We start from the raw sequence: 12,096 nt of genomic DNA, 5'->3' as shown, positions 1-12,096 counted from the left end.
AATTTATTCAGTGGAATCAGCCTTAGTGTAGCAAAAATGTTGCATATGGTAAAATATGATTATACTATTTAAAAACCATATCAATTAACTTTTAGAACATTTTGAAATGTTTTCACATCAACATGTGCTAGGATATGAAAGTCAACACAAATATATAATAGAAACTAACAATAAACACTTACTTTTAATATTAATATTGCATTAATCGAAATGAATTACGATTCTCCTTTTAGGATTCTAGCTCATAAAGTGATTTATAATCATTTTGAAATTTTATAATCTAATCTTAAATTGATATTTATATACAATTTGGTTTCAAATTAATCTTAATTTACTAACAAACAATTTAAAAAAAAGCTTAATCCTATAATTACCTCAACCTTTACATATTTAAGCATTAAATATGAAATTTCTTCCTTCAAGTCAAATTAGAACTTACTTACACATGAATAATAATAATAATAATAATAATAATAATAATAATAATAATAATAATAATAATAAATGGCATTTATAATCTTTTGTAGTTTGCAAATAATAGTAAAATGTATTAAAAATAGGCAACACTTTCCCTGGACACTCGCTACGCACAGCCGCCGTGCGCACACACCCCATCGCCGGTAGCAACTGTCCGCCACCGCGCACCATTTCTTCCGACGTTCCTCCTCAACAGTTCGGATTAGGTACTGAAAGCTAACTCCCTTACATTCGCACTGAGCTCTGCATAATACCCATTTCTCCATATGATTGTTTGCAACCATTACTATGTTCATTCAACGAGCTTATGAACATTGGTCAGGCAAAATGCTTCTGTCCTCAATACGCAGAAAATTCGCAAGGGGAGTGTGGCCCATTCGAACGCTCTCTTCAAACGCTGAAATGAAAGAGTTTTTGGATTACTTAGATTCGCTAAAAAATTTCGAGAAATCAGGAGTGCCCAGAGGTGCCGGCACCGATTCAGACAAGGGTTTCGATCTGGGTAGAATGAGACGCCTCATGGAGCGTTTCGGTAATCCTCACACCAAGTTCAAGGTTTCATTCCCCTCCCTGCCACTTTTTCATTCATTTTTTTTAAAACGGTTGAGGTACCATCTTGGTCTCTGAAATGATATAGTGCTGTCGTACTAATTCATGAAAGTAAGCAAATTCAAAAGAAGTTCCTAGATGTCATGTAGGTCCTTAGTTTAGCCATTTTCTAGCACTCTAGTTCTTAAACATGGGTTAATAATATTATCTTACATTATTTCTGAATTTTTGATCAAGATGATTGACAGATTGCACTTGCAGGGTATTTTTTGAGTTTTCTTATACTTATAGAATAATGGAACCACGTTATACACTCTGTGAAACTTGAATGATGTTTTGCCCTTCTGAAACTTATTTTAAAGTTCTATTAGTTATATACCTGTACTTTGAAGAGGACATCAGGATACCAACTAATCATCCATAACATAAAATGGCCATTTTATTATGTCTGGGATTTAGGGACATTTTTGTACTTTTATTTTATGCAGTTGATGGAAGTGCTTATTCCAATTTTAGGCGGTTCATATTGCTGGGACTAAGGGAAAGGGATCAACAGCTGCGTTTATATCTAATATTCTGAGGACGGAAGGTTATTCTGTTGGTTGTTACACTAGGTGAAGTTTCTATATGATTTAAATGTTTTACTTTTTAATATAACCTTAGGCTGCTCGTCATTTCATCTTTAACTATATCTTTTTTACAATTTTGTACATCATTGATGACAGGCTTTATTTTTCTCAAGCAGTCCACATATCCTGACCATCAGGGAGCGTATTTTGCTTGGAAGATCTGGCCATCCAGTGTCGGCAAAGTTGTTGAATGATCTCTTTCACAGGATCAAGCAGGAACTTGAGCAGGCAATGAAAGAGGAAAATGGTTGCATAAGCCACTTCGAGGTATGGAATGTTGAATTGTCAATGAGCGTTGTAAATAAATTGTTGTGGGTAGCTTAAGGAGTTATGTTGATGGAATTCCGTGGGTCCAATTGAGTGTCTCACAGTTAGTATTTGTTCTTTTTGAACTCTTATCTTTCTTTCTTATTGGTCTGCATTTATACATTATAACATTGCTGAAGTTAATGTTCATTATTTGGATATTTCTGCTTACTTGGTTCACAAATTAGCATTATATCTAAATACAAGTAAAATACTTTTTGTTTGCGGCTTTATTTACCCTGCAGTTTATATGAGTATTTAATACAATAGAAGAAATCATTAACATTGCCAACTTCTTTATTTAATAACTTAAGCCACTTATGGAAATGTCTCAGGTTTTCACCGCAATGGCATATATCTTATTTGCTGATGAGAATGTTGACATTGCTGTTATTGAGGTTAAATATCTTTTTCCCTACATCTTCAACTGCGTGCTTTATATCAATATCTTATCGGGTGATTCTTCTATTTATATTGTTGTTACCTCTTCCCATCAGAAGAATGTTGGGTTGAATATCACTTTTATGTATGGTTTGTTGGGGTTTGTGCTTGTTAATTTTGGCCTCTTCTTTTTACAATTAAATCCAAAAAATCTAAATTATGCTATTTCTTTTATAATTAAATTCTACAGGCTGGGTTAGGGGGTGCACGAGATGCAACAAATATCATATCCAGCTCTGGACTAGCTGCAGCAGTCATAACTACTGTAGATGAGGAACATTTGGCAGCTCTTGGGGGTTCTTTGGAAACAATTGCAATGGCAAAAGCAGGAATCATAAAACAAGGCTGCCCAGTTAGGTGTTTCTCTCCATAGATCTCATTTTGCATAGTAATGTGACGCACTGAAGTGACAATATGTAACCCTTTCTTGTAGACATGAGTGCATTTTATAAATGCAAAAAAAAAAAGAAGATAAAAAACGAATGAAAAGTAAAACTTGGGTTATTATTGCTGAAATTAGTTAGCTACATCACGAAGATCAAAAAGTCTGGTCTTAGGATATAAGGAGAAGGATAACTTAGTTATGATAGTTAGGATATTAATGGTTAGTTTGTTAGTAGTTAGAGAGGTAGCTAGGAATAAATAGGGGAAGAAGGATATGAGAAAAGGATGTTCATTTTTGTAGATTGAGCTTTAGCTCTTTGTGAAAGGGGAAATCCTGGGAAGGGGATTTATTTTATGTAGAGACACTCAAAATCACTCTTTGTTAGACGCCCTAAAGATCTTGCACTAAGAGAACCTTTATGATATCAGTGCATGTAGAGAGCTTTATTTAACTTGAGTCATTCATTAGTCTTTTTCTACATGGGATAGCTTCTATATATAGATGCCTTGAATAAGACCATTGGAGCTTGTGTGTAGATCTTATGTCCTTAGGTAAATTTTTTATCAGATGTTGGTAGCCTTTAAGTTGCCACCTTTTCTATTGCTCTCAACTGGCTATACAGAAGACCGCTTTTTCTGTAAACATCCCTTCATTTTACTTACATCACCAAATTGAACATACAATCTTAAGAAGGGTTGGTCTACTTAGTAGAATAATTGTGGGAATCTGCAAGTAAAGTCTGATGACAAGTAGATGGTGTAGCAAATTAATTGTGTTTTGTGTTATAAATGTGTCTTCAACGTCTTCTTTATTGTTGACATCTTCTAATGGTTGTTGGCTAGTCGCTTAATGTGGTCTAGACAATTTTTATCTGAAGGGTCTAATGATCTTTTGTAGGCTGGTTTTGATTTTCTTTAAACTTTTCCTAATACACACTTAGAGAGAGATGATTAAATCACTAAAACATAGGATTATTTGCTATGATCAAAAGCATGGGTACTCTTTACCAGACCTTATTGATTGATGAGGATTTAACTGTCTATGGTAGATCATCAAGTCAGCTGTCTATGTCTTAACAAAAAGTTGAAAGAGATAAGTAATTGACGGTGTGGTGGTAATTTCTGTTTATTGTAAAGGAAGAGCAGTGCAGTGCAACAGCAATAAACAAAGAAGGAGAAAAATGGATGGAATCAGAGTGGAAATGATATTAAATAGTCAAAGAGAGATCAAAGGTCTCTCTTTTTTGGCCAAGGAAGAGAAGTAGTCATGACAATTTTTAGGCAACGGCGGTATGTGTGGTTTACATGGAAGTCATTGGGTTTTGAAGGAATTAAAATTTGGGGCGAAGCTTTAGGTTATTAAACTAGGTCATGTGACCCAACAAACGAAAATGATCTAGAAACAACCTGCAACAAATGCTGCTCCAAGACCATGAGAAATGCTGCTCACACATGAGTCGTGATCTTCAACTGTGATCCAATGCGATCTGCCAAAGTCACAACCTTGAGGTGACGTGAAATTGGAGTGGGTGGAGGTGATAGTAGATGTATACGCTTTTACACTCCAGAGCATGATTTTGACTACCTTGAGTTCTCCTTCCTGAAGAGAAATACATCAGGGATTTGCTAGTTAAAACTAGTATGTCTTAGGTAAGTGGTTGCAAAATGACTAATACATTCTTAACCTCCGATACATATATAGGTAAGTGGGGGGTGCCCTCTAATATGCTACGATTACTAGACTAGAAATAGTCCTTTCTATTAACAAGGTCTGTCAATTCATGGTTCATTCTTGTGAAGCTCGTCGAACAACAATGAAAAGATTCTTATATATCTCTAAGGCATACTTGCTTGGAGCTTACACTTGAAAACTTGCTAATTGGGTGTTTGATCTAGATGGTTAGAGATTTCATCAATTAGAAACATAACTAAATTATAGAAGAAAGTTCGTGCAAATTTCACCTTCCAAACTGATTTTATGGGATTGAGTTAAGATTGCAATTCACTTTCATTGATAGATGATAGCTGGGGTGTATTAAAGAATCATTGCCTCAGACCTGATTTCCAACACTACCTTTTGTGAATGCTAGCTTGGCATCTGATCAAGATGATAGAAGGTTAACTTTGGTGTTTGTGTGTTTTTTGGAATCGATCTTGTGTCTCTTGGTGGTCCAGGAAACAAACAGTTGGAGTTTGTTTCAGGACAGAAGCTAAGTATCAACGTCTTGTTTTGGTGATTATTGAGCTGTACTGGCTTTAATCTCTTCTCCCTGACCTTCAAGTGAAGCACATCGTTTCTGTCATTTACTTTGGCAATATGAGTTGTGTCTCTCTAGCTCATAAACTATTGCTTCATGCTTAAACCAAATACATGGAGCTTGTTCTATTCTTTCTTCGAGAAAAAGTGCCTTGCAAACAACTAACATTGGTTCATGTTCCTGCTTCAGCTCAGTATGTTGACATTCTCACAAAATATCTCACCTACAAATTTAACTTTTGAGATCCAAGCTTACAGTATGACTGCTTTACCTTGCTTCGGCCTCACCTACCATGAGCTTTGGGGGCAGGTGTATTAGAGTGGTCTTACACCATAAGTGGAATGTAATATTTTCTTTTCTGTTTAGTTAGTTACTATCTCTAGTTAGTTAGTAACGTTTTCTGTTTTCTTATGGTTAGTTAATTAGAATGCTATCTCTTTGAGTTTTCTTACAATTAGTTGGTTAGGTGCTATCAACTATATGTAGAGCATGTTCTATTTTTGTAACTGATTGATTGATTTTTATTGTATAATCAAACATAGTTTCGTTCTGCCAGAATTTTGTGATTTTACCCTTCTTCTGATTCCTTTATTTTTTATGACTAAATAAATACCATTTCAGTTGGTGTTGGGTGGGCCATTTGTTCCTCATATTGAGCGCATTATTCGAGATAAAGCAGCAACCATGGAATCACCTGTTGTGTCAGCATATGATACTAGGAATAGGTTTACTGTGAAAAGTTGCAGCATACTCAATGGAAGGCCTTGTCAAATTTGTGATATAGTGATACAAGTTGGGCAAGACTTGAAGATGGTATGCACTTTTGTTCTTTAGCTTTAAATCTATTTAAACAATGCAGTATACGGGGACATATCTCAGGTGTGGTTGCTTTAGAAGATCTGGGGGATTGATTGCTTAGGGTGCATATTGTAGAGACATGCTTTGCTATGTTGGTTAACATTTTTTAAACCTGACACACAAGCATGATGTTAGCATGATATATTGGTTTGGTTTAGCATAAAACCTCGCATTGGAATAGTAGTTGACAAGAATTTGATTTTCAAATACAAAAATAGGGATTCTAAAAGTATAACCTAATTTAAACACACTTGATTTTGAACTGTAATTGTCGTACTGTACATTATCATTGTTTCCCACTCTGCAAGATCACTGTGGTTCTTTTGCCTCCACATGTTTGCTATATTGCTTTCCATCTCATGGTATATCCTTATCTTATGCTGTACAGAAAATCTGAATGTTTAAAGAAATTTTGCACCACATTTTCCCCCTACTTCAATATGTAATTTAAGCAGGTTTTCAGTTTTCTTTTTCTTCATATTGATCATGGAAAACTTTTATTCGCAACTTATGAATATATCTATTAATGTAGTCTTGTAAGTTACATGATGTGAAGTTGAAAATGCTTGGAGATCACCAACTTCAAAATGCAGCTACTGCTACTTGTGTGGCTCTTTGTCTTCGTAATTTAGGTATAATTTTTCTACCTTTTGCCTGGCCCCTCTCTACACGTGTGGCTTTTCTTTGTTGAATTTGAAGAGTTTATGTAGGGAAGAAGAAAGAAGATAATAGACGTTAAAATGAAATGTTGTTTTATGATTATTTCTTTTTGTATGTACCCCACTTTAGGGTTATGGTTAAGGCTTTGTTTTGTAACTTACATACATCAATACAAGCATATTAGTGTAGGTTGATCTCCTAGAAAAACAAGAAGCAAAATGTGGTGGCAATATCTAGTGCAGAAAGGAGTATAGAGCAATGACTTCTGACTCTTGTGAGCAAATTTGGCTCAAACAAATGCCTAAAGAACTTATAATAGACGTTAAAATGAAATGTTGTTTTATGATTATTTCTTTTTGTATGTACCCCACTTTAGGGTTATGGTTAAGGCTTTGTTTTGTAACTTACATACATCAATACAAGCATATTAGTGTAGGTTGATCTCCTAGAAAAACAAGAAGCAAAATGTGGTGGCAATATCTAGTGCAGAAAGGAGTATAGAGCAATGACTTCTGACTCTTGTGAGCAAATTTGGCTCAAACAATTGCCTAAAGAACTTATATTTGGGGAAGTTACACATATAACTTACACACACACACACATACGCACATCAATGCAAGCATATTAGTGTAGGTTGATCTCCTAGAAAAACAAGAAGCAAAATGTAGTGGCAATATCTAGTGCAGAAGCAGAGTGTAGAGCAACGACTTCCGACTCTTGTGAGCAAATTTGCCTCAAACAAATGCCTAAAGAACTTATATTTGGGGAGTTACACATATGACTCTCATTTGTGATAACCAAACTGCTCTTTGTATTGTCTCAAATCTAATATTTCATTAGAGAACCAAACATGTTGAGATAGATTGCCACATTATCTGAAAAAGGATTTTATCAAGAGACATTACTGCCGCACAGTTTGTTAATTCCAATGATCAATTGATAAACATTTTCACCAAACTATTGTGTGGCCCTACGATTTAATATATATGTAACAACCTTAGAGTATATGATTTATATGGTCCTTTATGGGGTTTTAGATATATTATTTTTTTTTATGTGGGCGTGTGGGCTCAGCCCTATATAATGCTTTGTATGACATGTAAATATGTTCCTCAGCTGTGCTCATAGACATTAGAGGATTGTATAGTATGAACAATCACCGTTTCTCTCTACACCAAGATAAAAAAAGATATAATATTTTTTCGTATTTTCTAACGCTTCATCTCAAGCAAAAGCTTACTAAGTATGCTTTTGCGTGTGTTCAGACCTGGATCTCTGCAGTGTTGCTGGCTTTCTGTAAAAGCATCCAAAAGGATTTGGCACATAAGCTACATGCAAGATCCACGGTCATCTTTAAGGTGCCTATAAAAGGGCAACTCAGTAAATTCTAGTCCTGATTAAATATAGATACAGATCATAAGTATAAAAGAAGAATAAATCCTAAAAGATCATCTAGGATACTCTGAAATATGAAGTAAATATCATCAAATAGTTCCAAAATTTTCTAAAACTTTTTATATTTAAATTGAGCATAGTTCTGAAGGTACTTGAAACTCAGATTTGTGTATTCATCACATAAATAAGTTTTTGTGGTAACTACTGTCCTTTATATCTATTAAACTCGTTAACTACATATTCTAGTATTGCATATGCTATAACCTTTTGCATTTGTTCAGACATCGCATCAAGGTTTTTGCATGTTTTAGTTTAGTTATTTATAGTTTTTCCCTGTGATAAAGCAAATCAAAGAATTTGCATTGTTTTATAATTTTTATTGGTTATATGACCTTGACTTTCTCCTTGTTTATTGGATGATTAGGATGGAGTATTTCTGAAGAATCTATTAGGTCTGGTTTAGAGCATACACACCTCCTTGGAAGGAGTCAATTTCTATCATCTGAAGAAGCAGAGGTATTAGGACTTACTGGAGCAACAGTATTACTTGATGGAGGTTTAGTGCTCTGACTTTTCTTTTATTACCATGATATTAACTGGGGAAAATCCCGTCTTAAAAAAATTAGGCTTCACTTGTTCTGGAAAATTTTCTAGAAATCCTTTGAAATTTTGAGAAAGAAAAAATTGTTAAATATCGATAATTCCGGACTGGACACATCTTTAACATATCATGCGGTTCTGATTGAATCTTTATGTTTTATTACAATTTTTTATTTGTATTGTGGGAAGAGCTCCGAAATTTCTGGCTCAGTGCCTCAAATACTTGAGAACAAAGTTGTGATGTTGTGCTGGTATATGCTGTAGCTCATACCAAAGAATCCGCCAAAGCTCTGATGAATACAATTAAGACAGCATTTCCCAAGGCTCGATTGGTTTTTGTTGTTGCAATGGCAAGTGACAAAGACCATGTGGGTTTTGCTCGAGAGATTCTCTCAGGTAAAATTGTTAATTCGATATTTAATTCAATTAAAATATCATGATAAATAGCAGTTGATAAAGTGGGATCAAAAGAAAGTGAAAGCCAGCTATGAGAAAGTTTATTGATTTAACGAGGGCATTGAATTTCAAGTTGGTTTGGTTCCTTCAGACCACTAAACTTTTCTGCAAGTTCATAATGCCATTTTCACTAAATAAATGATTTGACCCAATAACCAAGAGGTTTCTTGGACATATCGTTTCTTTCTATTGCTGCTTATTGATGACGTTTTAAGTTGTTGATATGGAATCTTGGATAATATTCTGAATGTTTTTAATTCTTCTAAAATAAGAGTTTCATATATTGAATCAAGATTGTGATAAATACTTGCATCTATGTAAAAATTCATGAAATGCTTAAAATTCACTTTATTGCTTCTCCAATTTGTGGTTATATTCCTGTATTTTTCTCTTCAGTTGTACCCTTTGATTTACAAGTGCTAAATTAAACAAATGGTACATGTGTTTAAAGCCTGCAATAGCTAGTGCGAGACTACAGATCTAAATATGCTATGGTATTTGTTTAGGTGGGCATGTGGAGACTGTCCTTTTGACAGAAGCTGCTATTGCTGGAGGTGGAACTAGAACAACACCAGCATCTTTATTGAAAGATTCTTGGATTAAAGCTTCTGATGAGCTTGGCATTGAGATATTTCCTGATGGAATGGCAGAATATGATGAATTAATAAATGAAGAGCAAGTAGGATCTGAAAGCAATTTGGTTGATGGTATGACCATATTGTCTACCGAGTCATCTTTAAAGAGTTGTTTGGGAGCTGCAAATAAGATTCTAACCAGAAGAGGGGAAGAGGAGAAGGGTGTTATTGTCTTCACTGGATCTCTGCATATTACAGCTTCAGTCTTAGCCTCTCTTGCTGGTTAATGGGTTTTATAGTGAAGCTACTGAAGCAGAAGTTTCCTGCTATAACAACACAAAAGTCAAGATAAGATGGAATCATAGATGCCCTTATATTTAATATTTCCCATCACTGTTTTCAGCATCCATTAAATGGTTTATAGTCCTAGTGCTGTCAGCTCCTGAAGACTATTGGGTGTATAGAACATCTGAAATTTCATGGGTTTCATATTTAGATGTGATTGTGTTTCGAATGTAATTTTCTGAACCTTTAGAATTTAAATTTACATTTGGGTTTTAGTGATTGCTGGATTAGTCAACTTAGAAGGTAAAACCATTCTGTTTAGAACAATAATTTATAATTATAACCTTCTAATTGTGTTGAATTTGTAATAACTTAATAATACTAGTACGAAAGCTAGCAATAATATTAGTTTAACTACTTATCGAATACATGATAATTAATTGCTAAACAAATTCCATTTCTGTCGTTAATTGTATAGTACATTTTAAGATTGAAAAGACAAGAAATATATGAATGAACAATTTTAGACTAGTTGTTAATTTATTTGGTATAGTTTAATTTTTGGTTTCAAGTTTCTACAATTCTATGCTTTAATATCAACTCAAATTGATGCATGCATGCCATGGATACCTTAATTTGAGAAATAGACTTCGGATAAAATATATTTATTTTAGTTTTTAAGAAATCCCATAACAGATTACTAGCATGTGGAATTAAATTGTTCTAATCATTTTTTAAAATATATGGAAAAGTGCACCAATCATATATTACAAGAATTTTTTGATCACATTTTTAATGATGATAAATTAGACAAATTCTAATTAAAAATGATTTATTTTCTCTAAATAGAGAATGATTTAAAAGCATCCTTATTTTGACAAAGTGAAATTTAGTTGTAATGCATAAAAGTTACTAAATAATAATGATAGAGTAAGAGAACATTTTATTCTCTATGTGAAAAGAATAACTAATACTTTTTTCAAAATGAGGATTTGTGGGAGATGATTTGGGGAGAGTGATTGAATGAATTTAAGGGTAAATTTTGTTTGTGTTTGTTTTAGTGGATTTGGAGGTAATTGAGAGTGAATTTGGAAGTAAAGTTTATGAGAATTAGTGTAGGATTTGATTGATGTGACATATTTAAAAAATTTGTTTAATTGGTAAAAATTAAAGATTATCAAAATGCCCCTAGTTATTAAAGTAATATAAAATGTTACTTTTTAATGTTATATTTAATTGAAAAAATGTTTATAAAGAGTAAAAAATTAAAAATAATTTTTAAAAAGAAACAAAATTATAAGTTAGTAAAATGAATTTATTTTTAAATGTAGTATTTCTTTGTAATATAATTTTATACCAAGTAATATGAATTTATTTGTCATGGAAGTGAGATTGATTAATTTTGAAGAAACAAATAATTAAAGGATAAATACAAGTATGAAAACTAATGTCAAACATAATAACATTCAAAAATAGGTAATGTAAGTTATGAAACATATAAGTCAATATAAGCAAAAAAGTCGTGTAATACATTCACTCAATAGTCAACAACTTAATCATCTAAATGATGAAGAATTAAGTTCACATTTTAATACAGGTGAGCAAATTGTTGGTTCATGTTGAGGGATAGGTTTGTCAAGTTATCTTCAATCCGCTGAACCCGTACATGCATTTGTTCCATACCCTGCATTCTCTGTTGCAAGTCTTGTACCCCCTTCCACATTTGAGTCATCATATTAGTATTTGAAAGATGTGAAGGAGATTGCACAGGGTTGTCATGATGGTGTGGTTGTTTTTCGTCGTCATCATCACCGACGTCGTGTTGTCAAACACCGTTTGACACTAACAATATTCAACATTTTACAAGAATTTATTGAAAAATGATGTCTGGTTCCAATATGAGTGCTAGCATCGACATCAACATGTACTCCACAATATTGCATGATTTGGGTGATAAGGACACCGTATGGTAGGGGTGTGTCACCGACCTTGCATTTAAGCATATGATGCATGATGTGATTAGGCCAATTGATAGCTATATTATTTTTAAGCACCCATAACATAAAGATATCTTCCTGCAATCACTTTGCAAAATTTGCAGGTCGTGGAGTCAACATGTGCACAATAACATAATGCAGAAGTCTATCATTAATATTCAAACAACCAACCGTTTTAACATGGTGACCATGCATTTCTAGTCTAACCATAGTAGCTAACGCCATC

The 12,096-nt window shown here is 33.6% G+C and overlaps 1 protein-coding gene across 2 annotated transcripts; it reads left to right on the top strand.

Annotated features, from left to right (window-relative positions):
* Positions 1–548: 548 nt before the first annotated feature.
* Positions 549–10,035, top strand: LOC108338371 (dihydrofolate synthetase). 2 transcript variants are annotated; one of them, XM_017575211.2, is made up of 11 exons: positions 549–683; positions 800–1,032; positions 1,543–1,640; positions 1,772–1,922; positions 2,297–2,359; positions 2,593–2,754; positions 5,666–5,857; positions 6,435–6,534; positions 8,382–8,513; positions 8,822–8,953; positions 9,520–10,035. In XM_017575211.2, the coding sequence occupies exons 2-11, from the start codon at positions 805–807 to the stop codon at positions 9,873–9,875; spliced, it is 1,614 nt and encodes a 537-aa protein (XP_017430700.1). In that variant the 5' UTR covers positions 549–683; positions 800–804; the 3' UTR covers positions 9,876–10,035. The 2 variants fall into 2 exon arrangements, with proteins under 2 accessions (XP_017430700.1, XP_017430701.1); XM_017575212.2 differs by having other exon boundaries at positions 550–683; positions 828–1,032.
* Positions 10,036–12,096: the final 2,061 nt, after the last annotated feature.

The sequence above is a fragment of the Vigna angularis genome, chromosome 7, assembly GCF_016808095.1.
Source record: "Vigna angularis cultivar LongXiaoDou No.4 chromosome 7, ASM1680809v1, whole genome shotgun sequence".
Classification (NCBI taxonomy): Eukaryota; Viridiplantae; Streptophyta; class Magnoliopsida; order Fabales; family Fabaceae; genus Vigna; species Vigna angularis.
The sequence above is the reverse complement of the archived record's forward strand: the minus strand, read 5'-3'. Positions and strand labels throughout refer to the sequence as shown.

Coding starts and splice junctions, on each gene's coding strand:
- LOC108338371 (XM_017575211.2), top strand. CDS start 805: ATGCTTCTGTCCTCAATACGCAGAAAATTCGCAAGGGGAGTGTGGCCC. Junction 1,033..1,542: donor ATCCTCACACCAAGTTCAAG/GTTTCATTCCCC, acceptor TTCCAATTTTAG/GCGGTTCATATTGCTGGGAC. Junction 1,923..2,296: donor GTTGCATAAGCCACTTCGAG/GTATGGAATGTT, acceptor GAAATGTCTCAG/GTTTTCACCGCAATGGCATA.